Consider the following 21,628-nt stretch of genomic DNA (forward strand, 5'->3'; position numbering starts at 1 on the left):
ATAATAGCCACCAGACAGGGCATGTTTTGTAATTAAATATTTTAGAACCTGAGCATATATCCTGCCCTGAAATAGCAGTAATAAAAAAAAAAGACCATGAGAACAGCATAAATAATTAATCACATTCAATATTTCAATAAATAGCTCATTTAAGTCAGACTTTGGAACTTATTCTTGCGGAGCTTATTAATATTTTGGTTAGGACCAAACAACAACAAGCCTTAATAAACAAAAAATACATTCAAACTAGGGCTAAATATACAGTACAACTGAGGGAAATATATAGCTGAACTAGGGCTAAATATACAGTACAACTGAGGGAAATATATATCCGCACTAGGGCTAAATATACAGTACAACTGAGGGAAATATATATCCGCACTAGGGCTAAATATACAGTACAACTGAGGGAAATATATAGCTGAACTAGGGCTAAATATACAGTACAACTGAGGGAAATATACAGCCGAACTAGGGCTAAATATACAGTACAACTGAGGGAAATATATATCCGCACTAGGGCTAAATATACAGTACAACTGAGGGAAATATATATCCGCACTAGGGCTAAATATACAGTACAACTGAGGGAAATATATATCCGCACTAGGGCTAAATATACAGTACAACTGAGGGAAATATATATCCGCACTAGGGCTAAATATACAGTACAACTGAGGGAAATATATATCCGCACTAGGGCTAAATATACAGTACAACTGAGGGAAATATATATCCGCACTAGGGCTAAATATACAGTACAACTGAGGGAAATATATATCCGCACTAGGGCTAAATATACAGTACATCTGAGGGAAATATATATCCGCACTAGGGCTAAATATACAGTACAACTGAGGGAAATATATATCCGCACTAGGGCTAAATATACAGTACAACTGAGGGAAATATATATCCGCACTAGGGCTAAATATACAGTACAACTGAGGGAAATATATATCCGCACTAGGGCTAAATATACAGTACAACTGAGGGAAATATATATCCGCACTAGGGCTAAATATACAGTACAACTGAGGGAAATATATATCCGCACTAGGGCTAAATATACAGTACAACTGAGGGAAATATATATCCGCACTAGGGCTAAATATACAGTACAACTGAGGGAAATATATATCCGCACTAGGGCTAAATATACAGTACAACTGAGGGAAATATACAGCCGAACTAGGGCTAAATATACAGTACAACTGAGGGAAATATATATCCGCACTAGGGCTAAATATACAGTACAACTGAGGGAAATATATATCCGCACTAGGGCTAAATATACAGTACAACTGAGGGAAATATATATCCGCACTAGGGCTAAATATACAGTACAACTGAGGGAATATATAGCTGATCTAGGGCTAAATATACAGTACAACTGAGGGAATATATAGCTGATCTAGGGCTAAATATACAGTACAACTGAGGGAATATATAGCTGATCTAGGGCTAAATATATCATCTTCCACCGGTTTGCTAGAAAGAGGTCGTTTAGCCGCTAGCTTAAAGTTGCTGTCCACTCTCTCCAAGTATTTCTTGAGGTTACTTGTACTGTTTTTAGCCGTAGACAGTTTTTTTTTCTTTCTCCCCAATATGCATAAGTTTTATCTGTCTATCAAATTGTATACAGTAATGTGTTGTTGCTCAAGTCACTAACATCTGATCTTTGCAGGAGATGGCAGCAACAAGGCCAAAGAGAGCTAAAAGGAATCCGAAACAAGATGCTTCTTATTATTGCTCCTTAGGTGAAGATAAGGAAGGATTTGATGTTAAATATATAAATTCATTTAAAGGTGAGTTGGCAGAGTATATTATGCAATGGTTTCTTTTTTCTTTTTTTACTGCAATTTAGGAACATAGATCATATTCTATGATCATTATCATAGAAAATATTATTGATCCCAAAGCAGCTGCTCAAAATAGAAGCTGTTATGTTGGATCATTCATTTTTTAGGGAGGATAATTCATTGTATATTTACCTAGATACTTTAATTATAATATAAAATGTTCATGGATTAATCCATAGAAATAATTTGGAGAAGCCATTCCACCACCCAATTGACAATTTTTTTTAAATAACCACAAAAAACAAAAACAAAAAAACATTATATTAATTAACTGATCCTAAAAAGTTAATAATTTCATTTGCTACTATTTGACAGCTCTGCATCGTTTAATGTTTATTACTCTCCTGATTATTATGTGTGTCTTTAGGTCGGGGTGTGTTCAGCTGCCGGCCCTTTGAAAAAAGAGATTTCCTCATTGAGTACAGAGGGGAAGTCATTTCTAAAAAGGAACAAGAAAACCGAGTGAAACTGTACCATGACGCACTCAAAGTTTTTATGTTTGATTTCCAGTTCAATGGACAACAGTTATGGTATGTAACAGTTTTAAGGTGTATTTTCTAAATGTGTATATAAACACAGAGATGCAAACTCTGCTACCTCATCACCTCATCATCAGTTAAAGTAGTTTTAAATCATGAAATACAGTGCCAGACAAGCATTTAAATTGTTACTGTTTGAATCATATTTTGAATTGTTGGAGGGATATTCTTCCGACATGCTAACACTAAATATGCTCAATCCGTTCCCTTACAGTACATGGTATCACCTTTGTATACTTATTGTATATTGTATACTTGATATTTTAGTGTTGATGCTGCCAGAGAGGACGGATCACTAGGGAGACTGGTAAATGACGATGAAGTGAACCCAAACAGCAAAATGAAAGTTACAAGAGTGGATGGAAGACCCCATCTGTGTTTATTTGCACTCAGAGATATTGGTACAGGGGAAGAAATCACTTATAATTATGGTGATTCCGACTGGCCATGGAGAAGCAAGGTAGTCAGAAATAACAGCATAGAGTGCTTAAGAGAGCAGATTTTGCAAGATGAGACTTAATCAGACTTGACTTCAACTTGTTAGAAAATGTTAGAAACTATGACAAGTAAATAGATTTCTGTTGACCTTACCTTTATGAATATAAACTAATATGAGATATATTTTGAAGTGTCTAAACACACAGGTCCTGTGTAATCCTCACCATGTGAGGTTCAGACATTAGCAGGTCTGTTAGTTTTGTGTATTAGAAACAAACCCTCATTGAGTGTTCATCTCTTCATTTTAGACTTCCAAAGAGATGCCGTGTCAGGCTGCTGACATGGACAAAAGCGGTTCCTTTGCAGACATCATACCAGAGGTAATTTTGATCTCCAATGACTTTACTGTAGAAGTATGAACTCATGAGATGGATGTGAAGTAGTTTTGAGACACACAGGTCCTGTGTAATCCTCACCATGTGAGGTTCAGACATTAGCAGGTCTGTTAGTTTGTGTGTATTAGAAACAAACCCTCATTGAGTGTTCATCTCTTCATTTTAGACTTCCAAAGAGATGCCGTGTCAGGCTGCTGACGTGTACAAATGCGGTTCCTTTGCAGACATCATACCAGAGGTAATTTTGATCTCCAATGACTTGACTGTAGAAGTATGAACTCATGAGAAGGATGTGAAGTAGTTTTGAGACACATAGGTCCTGTGTAATCCTCACCATGTGAGGTTCAGACATTAGCAGGTCTGTTAGTTTGTGTGTATTAGAAACAAACTCATTGAGTGTTCATCTCTTCATTTTAGACTTCCAAAGAGATGCCATGTCAGGCTGCTGACATGGACAAAAGCGGTTCCTTTGCAAACATCATACCAGAGGTAATTTTGATCTCCAATGACTTTACTGTAGAAGTATGAACTCATGAGAAGGATGTGAAGTAGTTTTGAGATACACAGGTCCTGTGTAATCCTCACCATGTGAGGTTCAGACATTAGCAGGTCTGTTAGTTTGTGTGTATTAGAAACAAACTCTCATTGAGTGTTCATCTCTTCATTTTAGACTTCCGAAGAGATGCCGTGTCAGGCTGCTGACATGGACAAAAGCGGTTCCTTTGCAAACATCATACCAGAGGTAATTTTGATCTCCAATGACTTTACTGTAGAAGTATGAACTTATGAGAAGGATGTGAAGTAGTTTTGAGACACATAGGTCCTGTGTAATCCTCACCATGTGAGGTTCAGACATTAGCAGGTCTGTTAGTTTGTGTGTATTAGAAACAAACTCTCATTGAGTGTTCATCTCTTCATTTTAGACTTCCAAAGAGATGCCGTGTCAGGCTGCTGACGTGTACAAAAGCGGTTCCTTTGCAGACATCATACCAGAGGTAATTTTGATCTCCAATGACTTGACTGTAGAAGTATGAACTCATGAGAAGGATGTGAAGTAGTTTTGAGACACACAGGTCCTGTGTAATCCTCACCATGTGAGGTTCAGACATTAGCAGGTCTGTTAGTTTGTGTGTATTAGAAACAAACTCATTGAGTGTTCATCTCTTCATTTTAGACTTCCAAAGAGATGCCGTGTCAGGCTGCTGACATGGACAAAAGCGGTTCCTTTGCAGACATCATACCAGAGGTAATTTTGATCTCCAATGACTTTACTGTAGAAGTATGAACTCATGAGATGGATGTGAAGTAGTTTTGAGATACACAGGTCCTGTGTAATCCTCACCATGTGAGGTTCAGACATTAGCAGGTCTGTTAGTTTGTGTGTATTAGAAACAAACTCTCATTGAGTGTTCATCTCTTCATTTTAGACTTCCAAAGAGATGCCGTGTCAGGCTGCTGACATGGACAAAAGCGGTTCCTTTGCAGACATCATACCAGAGGTAATTTTGATCTCCAATGACTTGACTGTAGAAGTATGAACTCATGAGAAGGATGTGAAGTAGTTTTGAGACGCACAGGTCCTGTGTAATCCTCACCATGTGAGGTTCAGACATTAGCAGGTCTGTTAGTTTGTGTGTATTAGAAACAAACTCATTGAGTGTTCATCTCTTCATTTTAGACTTCCGAAGAGATGTCATGTCAGGCTGCTGACATGGACAAATGCGGTTCCTTTGCAGACATCATACCAGAGGTAATTTTGATCTCCAATGACTTTACTGTAGAAGTATGAACTTATGAGAAGGATGTGAAGTAGTTTTGAGATACACAGGTCCTGTGTAATCCTCACCATGTGAGGTTCAGACATTAGCAGGTCTGTTAGTTTGTGTGTATTAGAAACAAACTCATTGAGTGTTCATCTCTTCATTTTAGACTTCCGAAGAGATGTCATGTCAGGCTGCTGACATGGACAAATGCGGTTCCTTTGCAGACATCATACCAGAGGTAATTTTGATCTCCAATGACTTTACTGTAGAAGTATGAACTTATGAGAAGGATGTGAAGTAGTTTTGAGATACACAGGTCCTGTGTAATCCTCACCATGTGAGGTTCAGACATTAGCAGGTCTGTTAGTTTGTGTGTATTAGAAACAAACTCTCATTGAGTGTTCATCTCTTCATTTTAGACTTCCAAAGAGATGCCGTGTCAGGCTGCTGACATGGACAAATGCGGTTCCTTTGCAGACATCATACCAGAGGTAATTTTGATCTCCAATGACTTTACTGTAGAAGTATGAACTCATGAGAAGGATGTGAAGTAGTTTTGAGACGCACAGGTCCTGTGTAATCCTCACCATGTGAGGTTCAGACATTAGCAGGTCTGTTAGTTTGTGTGTATTAGAAACAAACTCTCATTGAGTGTTCATCTCTTCATTTTAGACTTCCAAAGAGATGCCGTGTCAGGCTGCTGACGTGTACAAAAGCGGTTCCTTTGCAGACATCATACCAGAGGTAATTTTAATCTCCAATGACTTTACTGTAGAAGTATGAACTCATGAGATGGATGTGAAGTAGTTTTGAGATACACAGGTCCTGTGTAATCCTCACCATGTGAGGTTCAGACATTAGCAGGTCTGTTAGCTTGTGTGTATTAGAAACAAACTCATTGAGTGTTCATCTTTTCATTTTAGACTTCCAAAGAGATGCCGTGTCAGGCTGCTGACGTGTACAAATGCGGTTCCTTTGCAGACATCATACCAGAGGTAATTTTGATCTCCAATGACTTTACTGTAGAAGTATGAACTCACGAGAAGGATGTGAAGTAGTTTTGAGACAAATAACAGGCATAATAGCAATTAGAGATGCACCGAAATCTAAATTATTGACTGTGTAACTTTATTAAAAATCAAGGCATTGCAATTGCATAAATTAATATTAAGGTTTCAAATAATAAATCAGTTACGAATTATGCAAATATTTATTTAGCACATTGCACAGTATAAAATAAAATTTAAACTAAAATGTGTAACTTAACCTCACTCGTGTACATTAAATGTACAGGCCACAAAAACCATATACTGTTTATGCCTACTGGCCTGCAGAAAGGAATTGAATAAATGCATATGTAACTGTTTAAATTAAAGATTAATCCTTATTAAACTTACAAAAGCTATTCAATCAAGAGCAGTGAGTGATGTTCTTTTGTTTGACATTAAACAGAGCGGTAAAGGTTACTGCCCCTTTAAGACCTAATCCACGGTTATTTGTCGTCTTTATCGACTGTATAAAGTTCACTTAAGGCATATACTCATCAAGATGGACATGTTGACATACTTTTTGTGTGAGATTGTCTGTTCAAGCGCAAGACTTGGAAGATAACTCAATATGTGGATGATGCACAGAGACAGATCTTCTCATTCACGTCTTCTGGCTCTACACCTGGGTGATAACGGAGATCGGTTTATTTCTTTTATTATCGCTGTTGTTGTGTATCACTGAGGAGCCAGCACGTGGAGGTCGCGGTTTCTGTTTGTCATCATAACATTTCGGCCGTATTGTTTCAATGATAAATGTATTTCGACCGAAAACCGAAAATGCGCTTTCGGGCCATTTTAGGTGGCTGAATATTCTGTGCATTTGTGCATTCCTAATAATAATTTCATCTTTTACTCATTTTCAAAGAATACAAACCATTTATTGGTTTTGATATTTTACCCCACACAAGTGTCAGTTAGGATCAAATTTTTATCTTTTAAATTACACTGTTTTTTGGTCAACAGGACTGTGATCATGATCTTGTCCCTGAAGAAATGTCAAGTTTAGAAAAATGTGTCACATGTGGAGGACCCTTTTCGCCTCTGAAATGGTCAGGTGTGAGGTGTAAAGGTAAATTTTTTTGAGAATGGAAGGGGTATCCATCCATATCTTTTGAACATGATGTCACAGGAACACCTTTTAAAAACTTTTCCATGTGTAACTCTGCTATATGTTCAAGATGAGCCTTTTGCAGCTGCACTTACTTTTTAAGTACTTACCATGACATTATTAACAATCTTCCTTTATTAATTCTTAATTTTCTCTGTCTAGTTTGCTACGAGTCCTGGCACAAAAAGTGTTATTTAAAGCACAAGGTCAACATAACTGAACCTCTGCCAGTGGTAAGTGTTTTAGTATAATTATTTTCAGTGAAATGCTTTCGGGATACACAAAATATAAATGTATTTTTTTTTAAAATTATTATCAGGTCTGTGAAGAACAAAGTTCAAGTGAGGTGGCATCATCAGAAGAGGAATATGTGCCTGATTCCACAGCTGATTCAGACAGCTCATGGGACGGCATAGCAGAGCCTTTAAAAACAAGTCGTAGTCAACATTTAGAATTACAGAATTTTGAGGTGTCCACCAGCAAGTCTGTTTCGAAAAAGAGAAGACGCCATCAAGACATTTTTGTAGAGGAAGAGAGAGAGTCAGTTTCTGAAGCTGCAGAATCATTATCTGAAGATGCAATCAGTGCAAGTCAGCTTGAAGTATCAGGAGTTACTGCCAAAGTAGGAAATACTGATGCTAAAGGCATCATTGTTGATGATAGCGCTGATGCTGGGGCTGAACAGGTCTCAAACACATCCTCCTCTCTCAAAAATAAAACTTACTGCTACATTTGTGGAAAACTGCAGACAAAGTTTACGCGTCACCTAAAACGTCATGAGAAAACACATGCAGATGTTGCTCAAGTTTTAAGTCTTCCCAAGAAGTCCAAACAGCGCCAGAAAATGCTTATAAAGCTACGCAACAAGGGAAACCACATCCATAACTCAGAAGTCTTAGCAAGTGGAGTTGGATCCCTAAAACTAAGACGCACGGCTAAGACAAAATACAATGCCAAAGACTATATTCATTGCATGTACTGCCAGGCATTTTATCTCCGAAGAGATCTGTGGCGACATGTTAAAAAATGTTCTTCAAAACCAGTAGAAGCCAATTCGGAGTTTGGAAGAAAAAAGGTCTTGTCTTTAGCCTCTATGAATGAGTCAGCTCTGTCTCAGCATATATCCCCAGGTGTTTGGAAGATGTTATCTGTTATGAAAGACGACGAGATAACTGCTACTGTACGAAGTGACTATTCCATTCTTCAGCTGGCCCAGTCGTTTTTTAACAAGCATGCACAAGATCCCAACAAATACAACTATATTCGCCAGACACTCCGAGAAAGTGGAAGACTTCTGCTTACGCTTCGCAAGGACTTCTCAATACATACACTAGAGGATGCTGTGAGACCTGCAAATTTTAATGTGGTGATCAAAGCTGTCAAGAAAGTGTCTGGGTACGATGACGAAAAGCACTGCTACCAAACACCGAGCCTTGCATTAAAGTTGGGTCACTCACTGCAGAAAGTCAGTGACATTTTACATTGCAGAGCACTGATGGCACAAGACAGTAACCTGATAAAGTCAACCCAGAGTTTCAAAACCCTCTATGCTACAAAGTGGTCTGAACTCATCTCCCACACCGCTTTAACTACGCTGAATGACCGCCACTTTAACAAGCCTTGTACTCTTCCTTTTACGGAAGATGTTCAGCGTCTTCATAGATATCTGGAGAAGACTACAGAACAAGCATTGAAGGACTTGGAGGACCACAGTTCACCAAAATCATATAGTGAACTTTGTAAGGCCACCATGGCAAATGTAATACTTTTTAACAGGAGAAGAGGGGGAGAAGTTTCAAAGATGACGCTGAATGGCTTTCTGGAGAGAGACACAAGTGCCTTACACAAGGATGTCGCTTTTGGACTGACACAATTTGAAATTCACCTCTGTCAACACTTCAGTCGTGTTGAATTAAAGGGTAAAAGAGGCCGGAAAGTTGCGGTGTTACTTTCACCAGACATGGTGAAGGGCATAACACGCCTCATAGAGAAAAGACAAGACTCTGGTGTTCCGGCAGAAAACCTGTTCCTGTTTGCCAGACCTCATTGTCTGACTCCCTACAGAGGACAGGACTGTTTGAGGCTCTATGCGAGTGAATGTGGGGCTGAAAACCCTGAGCTCCTCAGGTCAACACTATTACGCAAACATGTTGCAACTTTGTCGCAGATCTTGAACCTCAAGAATCATGAGTTAGACCAGGTCGCTGACTTCCTCGGCCATGATATTCGCGTTCATCGCGAATATTACCGGCTTCCAGAGGCTACTACCCAGCTGGCCAAAATCTCAAAACTACTGCTCGCCATGGAGAAAGGGTCTCTCAGAAGCCTTCAAGGCAAAACGCTTGAGGAGATTGAAATCGAAGGTAATGCCATTTAAAATCAAAACTAAAAATCAGAACTGTTTCTAGCAAATTTGTTTTATTAAAATGGAACATAAATTATATGTAGGCAATCTATAGCACTTGAATCTCATTATTCATCAAGGTAATACATTTTCTTAGATAATCTACAGTTGACCGATTCAAGTGCAGAGAGTGAGGTCGATGCAGAGAGTGAGGTTGATGAAGGAAATCTCACAGATCCACAGACTGGTAAGTGCAGTGAGATTTTTTTTTTCTTGAAATTGTTTTATTTATGAAATCACATGACTGATGTTAAACTTTATTACAGATTCTGCAGAGATGAAAAGAACGACACAACCTGTTGAAGCTCCAGGTACGTATTTATTGTCACCAGATGGTTAGACTGTTAGACTGTAACTACTTGCTATGATGTATCCCTAACCAATTGTAATTTCACTGTCAAGTCAGTAACCGTATAATCTATTGTAATTTCGGACACAATTCAAGGGGATGTTAAATTGTGTCTGAAATACAAAAAAAACGTCTCGGTTACGTATGGTAACCCTCCTTCCCTGAGTGAGGAAACGGAGACGTCACGTCTGTAGGAATTACCAACGAATTAGGTCACGCTAGGAAAACCAATTGCCTTTGAGTGAAACTAAAACGAGCCAATGAACATTGGCCTGCAGGATCTGCATTCCGTGCCCCGCCTGCAAGTGCAGGTATAAAGGGGAAGCAAGCAGGCACACATATTGCTTTTCATCGAGGGAAATGACATCTCCAGTTCCCTTACTCAGGGAACGAGGGTTACCATGCTTAACCGAGTGATTTCTCCCATCACTAACAAAACGCCATATTGCTGACCGCTTCTAGCGCCCAGCTAAGCTACCCGCCTGAACAGTTTATTTTCCGCCGTAGAGACCGCTGTAAGAACACCCAGTCTCATAGAAACTCCTAGTGAGCTAATAGACAAATGGGACAGAGAAAAGCCAGGGCTGGGAAGAGGCAAAGATATCTCATTATATTATTATCAGGAGAAACGAGATACGGGGGAGTAAACAATACCATTGTCTAATTTGCACATGGCAAGTTAACCAAACTCATTCTGTAATACTTCTGGGGTCCGTTCTTCATACCTTGCTTAATAAATCTAGAAGATCTGGGATCTGTCAAATCATCTCAATCGTGATAACTGATCTCTGGCTAATTTGGTTCTTCAAACGAATTTGTGGATTGGATTAAAATATTTGGAATAAATTATCTAAGATCACTGTGTGTTTTTGTGTTCACTGAAGAGGGCAGATGATCGATACTCGAAACCACGATCAATAAAGCAGCCAGGTTGGCTGGCGTCAAGACAACGTAATGACATCATATAATTACAAAAGACACCTGGCAGAAAACTTGACAAATTACACATAAAAAACCCCCGCAAATGTATTGCCGTTTTTAAGAAAAACAGTCAAACGACCAAACCAACATAAGTTATAATGGATAAATGATATATATATATTTTTTTAATATTCCAATTATTAATATTCAGATTTATAGTATTTGTACACACTTTATATTTTTATTTTTTTTTAATATTCAGATTTTATAGTATTTGTACACACTTTATATTTTTATTTTTAATGTTGTAATTAGCAATTAATTTAATTTAAGTAAATTGTAAGGATTTCTTAAGCTCCTGCTCTGCATCAAGCCATCCCATAATATCCGTCATCACTGACATTAATGCATGGCTCAGAGTAATGTTACAGCATGTGTGTCCGGCTCCAATAATATTATAAAGTTATTCCATCACAAATAAATCTTTCAATCAAGTGGCTCTGTCTACAGTATAATACACCTTTTACACAACATTAAAATATATTTTTATTTATTATTATTTAAATTATTATTGCCTTTGGTTCAGTGATAAACTCTTGTGATAAAGTAGCAGTGGCTGAGACAGATTTTAAGCATCGCCTCAAGATGCGATCTAATCCTGTTTCCATGATGAGCCTCTCCCGAGCAGGCTTAGGAGTCTATGATGAGCTTTGAAGAACTAAACAATCCAAGATCGTGCCAAATCATCAATAATCAAATCCAGCTAACTGACTTAGTGACATATGAAGAACGGATCCCTGCTCATCTTTTGTTAATTGTGTGTATGCATTTAATTTAAAGTACATTACATTTGATTCAGGTTCTGCAGGACTGCTGATTGCTAGGCAACCTGTCGAGGAACCTCCAGGCATGTCTGCGTCATCATCACAAGGTTAGCCCTAATCCTGAGTCTACTAACATGTCACATTTTTTTGATTGCTTTTAGGTTATGAAATAATGCACAATGCATTAAGACCTCCTTTCATGTGTTTCAATTCCGATCTTTCATGTATTCATGCTCTTGTGTAATCGCCGCACCATCCTAAATAAATCTGTCTCTTCCGGGATACCCTGAAATTTTGAATAATCCGATCTAATATGATTTCTGACCTGTAAGGTTGCCAGAATAATAATCCTACACGGTGTGTTAATAGGCCAGAGGAGAACTGGCACCCCGACTGAGTCTGGTTTCTCCCAAGGTTTATTTTTCTCCATCATGCCCTGATGGAGTTTTGGTTCCTTGCCACTGTCGCCTTTGGCTTGGCTTGCTCAGTTGGGGACACTAACATTATGATCAGAGTTATTCAACTAAATATACAAATAACATTAATTCATTAGGTCTTCTTTAATTCTATAAACTATAATACTGATCTGCCAACATTGTCTCTCTATGATAAATTAAAATAAGCTGATAACATCACTGTTTACTCCAGAACGACTGTACAGCCAAATCTAATTCTGCTGCAGTATTGTCCTGTTTAACACTGAAGCTGCTCTGACACAATCGCCGCTGGAGAAGAGCGATATAAATAAACTTGATTGATTGAATTTAGTTGTCACAGCAACAATTGAGATAAATGGGAGGCACGTGAGGATCCCAGATCTTTTAATCGTGATAACTGATCTCTAATTTGGAAGGCTAATTTGGTTCTTCAAACGGATTTGTGGATTGGATTAAAATATCTGAAGTAATTTATCTAAGATTAATGCGTGTTCTTGTGTTCATTAATTCAGACAGTGAGTAAAATCACTGAAATTCTGCTACCCAACAGGCCCAACGTTGCAATATTACAACATTCCCCTAAAAACATACTAAAATGGAGCAAAGTCTTTGGTGGTAAGGATGCAAGTATTTTTTCGCATCTGAAAGTGAGAAGGTTGGAGTGACATCAGCATGGCCTCCACCTCTGTAAGCGTGATTGTCAACTCCTTGAAGTTTAGTGAAATTCTCACCAGGATCCTCTTCAAGCATGTTTTCACCGACCTCACAAGTGTCCCCCAGAAGCTGGCCCACCAAGCAGCTCTTTAAACGATAAACTTCCAGAAGATCCCCTTGTCATTGAAGGACTCCGTAAGCTCTGATCTTTTGAATGCCACTGGATTTGACATACAAGGGCTGTTCATATCTATCCATGTTACTTCAAAGGGAGGGGACCAGAGTGTGGTGGGCTGATCTACTACAGAATGTATTATTTGGTGGAATGTCTCTTTGTTAGTTACTTGGTTTGCTCAGCTGTAGTGCTCTTTCTGCTCTCAACCTCGTTTTGCGAGACCGGATGAGCTGGTTGACTTTCCACTCCCCACTGGAGTCTTGTCAGCTCCGTGTCTTTTGGTAAAAGCTACAGTAGCACTGGACACAGCACACATCCATATGTCACCGTGAACTAAAAGTCCAGACTGTAAATCTGGATTTTACCTTACAAAGACTAAATTCATGATTTAAAGGGTTCATTAGTTGCTTGAACCCATGAAGGAACATCTTCTACTTCACAGTATTAAAGAAATCTACCTACAACAAATAAATGCTTATAGTGACTGTTGTTGTTGTTTTTTAAATCTTTTCTTTCTTCTTTTCAGCGCAAAGTGAAAATGCAGATGGTAAGGGCAAAGAACCCAGCAGAAAACTAATGAAGGACAAAGAGCCCAGCAGAAAAAAGAAAACTAATAAACAATCTGGTAAATGCTGCTACACATACACAAAAGTTACTAAATGCCAAGTTACTTAAACATGAAAGCATAATTGGGTGGGGGTTATGCTACTAGTTCTGTAGACTAGACATGCGAAACATTGTCGGATAATTTTTATAACTGACATTTCTCTGGGCCAATCGGAATCCTAGCACTTCCACCATTGAATGAGACGCCTGGCTACCACGCGAGTCTGACGGATGGAAGGAAGCAAGCTTATTTTCATAAGCAAGGGGTATTTTCATCCCCCGCTCTTTTACTGGGTCTCCCCGATCCTAGTCGACCCGCTCTGAGCGGGATTCGAACCGGCGTTCCCTGCGCGAGGGCGGGCAAGTTAATAGGGACGCTAAAGACAGCTTTCTCTAACCTCGGTTGATAGCGTGCTTCTTGAGGTCACGGGCAAGCGTATTTATACATAGAAACCAATGTGAATACATCAAGATTTAAATTCAGAGACAAAAAATAATCTATGCACAACCTGTCATTTTATTCGCCTCTAAATATGAGGAGGGCGCTCTCACAGAAAGTCCAAAAGCGGATTCGTAGAAACTTACTTTCGCGCTGGAGCGGCAGCTGAAGGAAAACAATCGTTATGAGCTGAAGCGTGACGACGACAATCAGACGAGTGCGACAATATATGCTTTATGTGTGTTTTTCAAGCCATCTCAATGTAGGCTATTGATTGACAATATTGTAGGCCTATATCATATGAATAATGCAGTGCTAACTGACAGCTTTTGAAATGTTTATCTTCTGCTCACCAAAGCTGCATTTATTTAATCAAAAATACAGTTAAATCAGTAATATTGTGAAATACCATTACAAATGAAAGCAGCCTTTTTCTATGTGAATATAGTAAAGTGTGATTTATTCCTGTTATCAAAGCTGAATTTATCATTATTACTCCAGTCTTCAGTGTCACAAGATCCTTCACTAATTACTCTCATATGAGGATTTCATAATCAAGAAACATTTTTGATTATTATTTGTGTTGAAAACAATTGTGCTGCTTTAAAAATGTTTTGAAAACCATGATACATTTTATTTTTCAGGATTCTTTGATGAGAGTTCAATGGACAGCATTTATTTGCATTTATTAAATAAATTATTATCTTTTGTAATATTAAAAATATCACTTGTGATCAATTTAATGTAGCCTATGTCTGATCAACAAAAGTTCTAATTTCTCTCTTTTTTTACTTTTACCACAAATGTGTGAATGGTATGGTGGTTTTCACAAAAATGAAGCAGCATGATCATGAGCAGCAAAACTGTTTTCAACACTGATAATAATCATAAATGTTTGTTGAGCATCACATTTTAATATGAGAATGATTAGAGACACTGAAGACTGGAGTAATGATGATAAATTCAGCTTTGATCACAGAAATAAATGACACTACTATATATTCACGTAGCGAACTGATGATTTACATCATTTCACTATATTACATTTTTACTGCATTTTTAACTAAATAAATGCAGCATATATGACAACTAGACTTAAATTAGACTGTAACCTTTTCTACTCTTAGGAGTTTGCAGGTCTGGTATTCAGCTGTTAAGTTTGATTTTTTAAAGGAGGGTTCTTAACCACATCATCTCCACACTTAGGGAGCGTTCACACTTGTCATGTTTGGTTGGGTTAAAACGAACCCTGGTGTGATTGATCAGTTAGTGCGGTTCATTTGAACATATGTGAACGCTGCCATCCGAACCCTGGTGCGCACCAAACAGGCGGGACCTAGAGCGCTATAAAGATGGGTCTCGGCCCGCTTCCAAACGAACTCTGGTGCGTACAGGACGTAATGTCACAAGATGCGATGCTACAAGCTGATTTTACGACGCAGAATGATCAGTGTATCCAAAATGAGTAGACGGCAAAGGTGGAGCAACGAGGAGGTAAAGTGCCACATCAATATTTGGTCTGACAAGCATGTCTCTTCACACAACGGAGGAAATCCTGCAGCTGTTTTGAATGTTTTGAACATTTTATGAGCTCTTCATGAGTTCTCAGCTGGTAAAAATAAAACCATATGTACACACATAAAATGATGGCGTTAAATCAGCACACAGCATTGTTTTAAATGTTCTGTAAGCAAGCTCAGTCACAAAATATACGCCATAGAAGCCAGCCAATCAGGTTGTGGCCAAAAACCTATGCCTTTGGTTTCGGTAACTAAGTTTGCTGTTATAAATGCCCGTGTGAACGCTAAGTGGACCAGGAATATGTTTTGTTTTTGGTCTGGACCAAACAAACCAAACTACAAGTGTGAACTTAGACCACAATATAAGGGTGCGTTCACACTTGTAGTTCGGTTAGTTTGGTTTGTTTGGTCCGGACCAAAAAACAAAACATATAGTCCTGGTCCGCTTAGCGTTCACACTGGCATTTTTAACAGAGCACCTAAAGTTACCAAACCAAAGGCATAGGGAGACAGTCACGACCTGATTGGTCGGCTTATATGACTCCGGAGCTGCTTACCGAACACTCAAAACAATGCTGTGTGCTGATTAAACACCATCATTTTATGCGTGTACATGTGGCATTATTTTTACCAGCTGAGAACTCATGAAGAGCTCATAAAACGTTCAAAACAGCTCCATGATTTCCTCCGTTGTGCAGAAAAGAGACGGCCGTTCTGTCGTCTGTACCGACTGATGGGTAGCAGTTCTTCTGATGAGAAGAACCAGGTGTGCTTTTTTGTGCATTTTTTGTAGCCTTTTTTTAAACATGCTCGTCAGACAAAATATATTGATGAGGCACTTCCTCGTTGCTCCACGTTTGCCCTCTGACATTAATGTTACTCGTTTTGGATACACTGATCTTTCCGCGTCGTCAAATCAGCTGACCTGTAGCGTCTCATCTTGTGACATCACGTCCTGTTTTTGGTTCGTTTGCATGTCTTTGGTCCGTGTTGCGTTCATATATCAATCGAACCGCACCAGAGTTTGGATGGCAGCGTTCACATGTGTTCAAATGAACCGCACTACACCAGGGTTTGTTTAAATCTAACCAAACATGACAAGTGTGAACTAAGTGCCATAGGCAGAATCTGGACCAGACAGGCCCATTTTGGCTGGTTTGGCTACACATGGGCTGGAATCTGAACTTGTTCTGGAACGTTATGTTCAGTGATGAGTCGAGATTCTGCCAATGGCAGTTGGATTGTAGTCAAAGTAAGGAGATGATGTGAAGAGCACTATGCTGATGCTGCACCTGTAGAGAAACATCTTTTGGTGGAGTGAGTTTGAAGGTGCTGAGCGGGATCTCCCTCACTGGAAAAACAAGGCTAGGGACCAGCATGAGGAGCAGGGATTGTCTAATGAATACATTTTTTAATTAACTTTTCTTCAGAATTCAATCATCTAATCAACCAAATTTGCCAAGCAGGAGTCAAAATAAGCTCTTTGGCATTGGCAGAAATTAATCTTCATTGATGCAACCCACATACTCAATTCAGCAGTGTCCCACTAATGTATGTTCTTTATGAATGCACATTTTAAAGGGGGAATAAACCGCCGTTACATCAGTACAAGATTTATAACCAAGAAACAACAAATACATAATTTACCTAACACAAATTTCCTTACTTTAAAAAAGGTTTATTTAAAAGTGTGTTTTCATTGATTTCTTTGTCTTTTTTTCTAGTTTCTCTGGAAAGTGCTAGGAGAGCAAAAAAACATCAATGGTCTCCCATGGAGGTTGCCGCAGTCATGAGACATTTTGGCGAACACGTCAAAAAAGGAAAACTTGCCACTATGATTGAATGCCAGCAATGCAAGGAGGCAGAAGATCCTGTTCTGGCTGGTCGCTCTATTCTAAATATAAGAGACTTCGTAAGAAATCGTGGTGTGACTTTGAAAAGAAAAGAAAATCCTGGCTTAAATATGGAAATGTGATGAATTGTCACCAGATAAAGATAGGTGTTTGTCTCTTGAGTTCTTCAAGAAGACGCGTTAGTTTTATTTAATTTTTTTCAAGCCAGACACGTGTTGACATGCATAATATTATTTTGCCATTCATTTTAATTTCTGTTCACAAATAGTGTGGATTATGTTCACCCAAAAATGTAAATCCTGTCATTAATTCCTCCTGTGGTTCATCTTCAGTCACAGATGAAGAATATTAGTGTTGAAATCCTAAAGACGTCGTTACAAAGGCCATCTCACTACAGTGGCTCTACAATCATTTTACGAAGAGACGAGAATAGTTTTTGTGCGCAAATAAAAACAAGAAATAACAACTTATGTAGCGATGGCTGATCTCAAAACAGCTGATTCGGAGTGTTATGAATCAACCACCAAACTGCTGAAATAACGTGACAGGCGATCTGAACAGCTGATTCGGTACACTGATCCGATACGCTCCGAATCGGCTGTTTTGAGATCAGCCATCACTATATAAGTCGTTATTTAGTGTTTTTGCGCACTAACTCTATTCTGGCCTCTTCATCAATGATTGTAGAGCCGCTGTAGTGAGATGGGCTTTGTAACGACGTCTTTAGTGCCTTTATGGGTCTTGAGAGAGGAAATGACATTGGTGTCATTGAAGGCCTTTCTGAGCCATCGGATTTCAACACTAATATCTTCATCTGTGTGTGAAGATGAGCGGAGGTCTGACGGCTGGCCAACCACAGGAGGAATTAATCACAGAGTTTACACTTTTGGCTGAACTAACGCTTTAAGAGAAGGCACTGTATCACAAAGTCCACTTGTGTCTAAAGATCCATTTATTCATGTTTGACCCTTTAATACACAGAGCTTACATGTTTGTGTATGTGTATGGTCATGGTCCTGACAAATAAAGTTGGCCCTGGTAATTACTATTTGTGTCATGGGCGGAGCTAAGTACCTCATTATCGTTTGTCCTTTTAATACACCATGGTCTCAGGTTCTTGTATTTTGAGTTCTGATGTGTTTATTCAGATTTTGAAGTGAGATTTGGGTTGTATAGCTCAAATTGGATTTTTTAAGATTTACTACATCTTTTTAGCACAAGTGGAAAGGGGTGACTGTTTAGTGTTGCAAAAAACTGGTTTGAAAAAATAGTCCTCTTAATTAACAAAAACCAGTATGTGTGTGTGTGTGTGTGTGTGTGTGTGTGTGTGTGTGTGTGTGTGTGTGTGTGTGTGTGTGTGTGTGTGTGTGTGTGTGTGTGTGTGTGTGTGTGTGTGAGAGAGAGAGAGAGACAGAGAGAGAGTTTGTGTGTGTGTGTGTACAGTGAGTGCTCGTGCTGGTAAAACATCGCGATGGAATCCACGCGTTTTTGAAGTTTGCGCGGCTCTCGGTCTGCGAGTGAAGAAGATGCGCGTCGCGCTGCTGCTGCTGCTGCTGCTGGGCTTCGGCTGCGGGTCCGGTGGGCAGAATATAACGGGTCAGAGTCTAACGGGTCAGAACGTGTCGGATCTGGGTCAGAGTCTAACGGATCAGAACGTGTCGGATCTGGGTCAGAGTCTAACGGGTCAGAACGTGTCGGCTCATCATGAACACAGAGGGTTTCCGGTCATATCGATCCATTATGAGTATGTTCAGATGCCGTTTGAGGTCTCGCTCTGGATTCTGCTCGCGTCGATCATGAAAATGGGTGAGTAAATACATCACAATATTCAATCATGCATAAGAGTTCATGATAACTATTATTGTATCAGTTAATGATGAATACTGTGAGGATTATTATTAGAATGCTGACCATCTGCGGTTTGTGTTTGTGTTGATACTGTCTGAACTTTATGACCAACATAGAAAACTATTAAAACATTTGGCTTGTGTTTGTTAAAGCGGCTCTTTTACTCTGACCTCATTATGAGAGTTTATCTGAGTCTGCAGCTGCACAGAAGAAGTGTGTGTGAAGAGATAGAACACACACACACACACACACACACACACACACACACACACACACACACACACACACACACACACGTTGTATGTGGGTATTTGTCATGTCAACAGAAGCACACGGGATGTGTCTGTCATGGAAAAACCGGGTTTGATTTTTGACAAAATTATCTGAATGTTGAGTAAATATTTAGTAAGATAGTTCTCTCTCTCTCTCTCTCTCTCTCTCTCTCTCTCTCTCTCTCTCTCTCTCTCTCTCTCTCTCTCTCTCTCTCTCTCTCTCTCTCTCTCTCTCTCTGTATGTGTCTGTCTCTCTGTGTATGTGTCTGTCTCTCTCTGTGTATGTGTCTGTCTCTCTCTGTGTATGTGTCTGTCTCTTTGTGTGTGTGTGTGCAGGCTTCCACCTGATCCCGCATGTGTCCGCGGTGGTTCCGGAGAGCTGTCTGCTGATTGTGGTCGGGCTTGTGGTGGGTGGCCTGATCCGTGTGATGGGAGAGAAGCCGCCGGTCCTGGACTCTCAGCTCTTCTTCCTGTGTCTGCTGCCGCCCATCATCCTAGACGCCGGCTACTTCCTGCCCATCCGGGCCTTCTCCGAGAACGCTGGCAGCATCCTGATGTTCGCGGTGCTGGGCACGCTGTGGAATGCCTTCTTCATGGGCTCGGTGCTGTACGGCGTGTGCCGGCTCGGCGGGTCTTTGGGCTCGCTGGACCTGCTGTCCTGCCTGCTGTTCGGCTCCATCGTGTCGGCCGTGGATCCAGTGGCTGTTCTGGCGGTGTTTGAGGAGATCCACATCAACGAGCTGCTGCACGTGCTGGTGTTCGGAGAGTCCCTGCTCAACGACGCCGTGACTGTGGTGAGGCAATCATCTACAGCTCTAACTCTACAGCTCTAACTCTACAGCTCTAACCCTACAGATCTAACCCTACAGCTCTAACCCTACAGCTCTAACCCTACAGCTCTAACTCTACAGCTCTAACTCTACAGCTCTAACTCTACAGCTCTAACCCTACAGCTCTAACCCTACAGCTCTAACCCTACAGCTCTAACCCTACAGCTCTAACCCTACAGCTCTAACCCTACAGCTCTAACCCTACAGCTCTAACCCTACAGCTCTAACCCTACAGCTCTAACTCTACAGCTCTAACCCTACAGCTCTAACCCTACAGCTCTAACCCTACAGCTCTAACCCTACAGCTCTAACCCTACAGCTCTAACCCTACAGCTCTAACCCTACAGCTCTAACCCTACAGCTCTAACCCTACAGCTCTAACCCTACAGCTCTAACCCTACAGCTCTAACCCTACAGCTCTAACCCTACAGCTCTAACCCTACAGCTCTAACCCTAGAGCTCTAACTCTACAGCTCTAACCCTACAGCTCTAACCCTACAGCTCTAACCCTACAGCTCTAACCCTACAGCTCTAACCCTACAGCTCTAACCCTACAGCTCTAACCCTACAGCTCTAACCCTACAGCTCTAACCCTACAGCTCTAACTCTACAGCTCTAACCCTACAGCTCTAACCCTACAGCTCTAACCCTACAGCTCTAACCCTACAGCTCTAACTCTACAGCTCTAACCCTACAGCTCTAACCCTACAGCTCTAACCCTACAGCTCTAACCCTACAGCTCTAACCCTACAGCTCTAACTCTACAGCTCTAACCCTACAGCTCTAACCCTACAGCTCTAACCCTACAGCTCTAACCCTACAGCTCTAACCCTACAGCTCTAACTCTACAGCTCTAACCCTACAGCTCTAACCCTACAGCTCTAACCCTACAGCTCTAACCCTACAGCTCTAACCCTACAGCTCTAACCCTACAGCTCTAACCCTACAGCTCTAACTCTACAGCTCTAACCCTACAGCTCTAACTCTACAGCTCTAACCCTACAGCTCTAACCCTACAGCTCTAACCCTACAGCTCTAACCCTACAGCTCTAACCCTACAGCTCTAACCCTACAGCTCTAACCCTACAGCTCTAACACTACAGCTCTAACTCTACAGCTCTAACCCTACAGCTCTAACCCTACAGCTCTAACCCTACAGCTCTAACCCTACAGCTCTAACCCTACAGCTCTAACCCTACAGCTCTAACTCTACAGCTCTAACCCTACAGCTCTAACCCTACAGCTCTAACCCTACAGCTCTAACCCTACAGCTCTAACCCTACAGCTCTAACTCTACAGCTCTAACCCTACAGCTCTAACCCTACAGCTCTAACCCTACAGC

The 21,628-nt window shown here is 40.2% G+C and overlaps 3 protein-coding genes across 3 annotated transcripts in view; all 3 read left to right on the plus strand.

Moving 5' to 3' along the window:
* The first annotated feature begins 1,043 nt into the window (after positions 1 to 1,043).
* LOC137047439 (uncharacterized) lies at positions 1,044 to 5,780 on the plus strand. The gene is made up of 11 exons (XM_067425072.1): positions 1,044 to 1,808; positions 2,230 to 2,392; positions 2,669 to 2,861; positions 3,148 to 3,219; positions 3,905 to 3,976; positions 4,409 to 4,480; positions 4,662 to 4,733; positions 4,913 to 4,984; positions 5,164 to 5,235; positions 5,417 to 5,488; positions 5,670 to 5,780. Exons 1-11 carry the CDS (start codon positions 1,691 to 1,693, stop codon positions 5,778 to 5,780), a joined length of 1,089 nt encoding a protein of 362 aa, XP_067281173.1. The 5' UTR covers positions 1,044 to 1,690.
* A 144-nt stretch (positions 5,781 to 5,924) lies between these two features.
* On the plus strand, positions 5,925 to 18,381 carry LOC137047362 (uncharacterized). Its single transcript, XM_067424989.1, has 9 exons — positions 5,925 to 5,992; positions 7,010 to 7,115; positions 7,317 to 7,387; positions 7,474 to 9,517; positions 9,656 to 9,745; positions 9,825 to 9,869; positions 11,688 to 11,759; positions 13,445 to 13,543; positions 17,208 to 18,381. The coding sequence occupies exons 1-9, from the start codon at positions 5,933 to 5,935 to the stop codon at positions 17,456 to 17,458; spliced, it is 2,838 nt and encodes a 945-aa protein (XP_067281090.1). The 5' UTR covers positions 5,925 to 5,932; the 3' UTR covers positions 17,459 to 18,381.
* A 295-nt stretch (positions 18,382 to 18,676) lies between these two features.
* slc9a1b (solute carrier family 9 member A1b) overlaps positions 18,677 to 21,628 on the plus strand; it is a 31,239-nt gene continuing 28,287 nt past the window's right edge. The window contains exons 1-2 of the mRNA XM_067424990.1: positions 18,677 to 19,142; positions 19,793 to 20,250. Coding sequence (XP_067281091.1) covers positions 18,863 to 19,142; positions 19,793 to 20,250 — 738 coding nt within the window. The 5' untranslated portion in view covers positions 18,677 to 18,862. The remainder of the gene's footprint in view (positions 19,143 to 19,792; positions 20,251 to 21,628) is intronic.

Source organism: Pseudorasbora parva, chromosome 19, assembly GCF_024679245.1.
Source record: "Pseudorasbora parva isolate DD20220531a chromosome 19, ASM2467924v1, whole genome shotgun sequence".
Taxonomy (NCBI): Eukaryota; Metazoa; Chordata; class Actinopteri; order Cypriniformes; family Gobionidae; genus Pseudorasbora; species Pseudorasbora parva.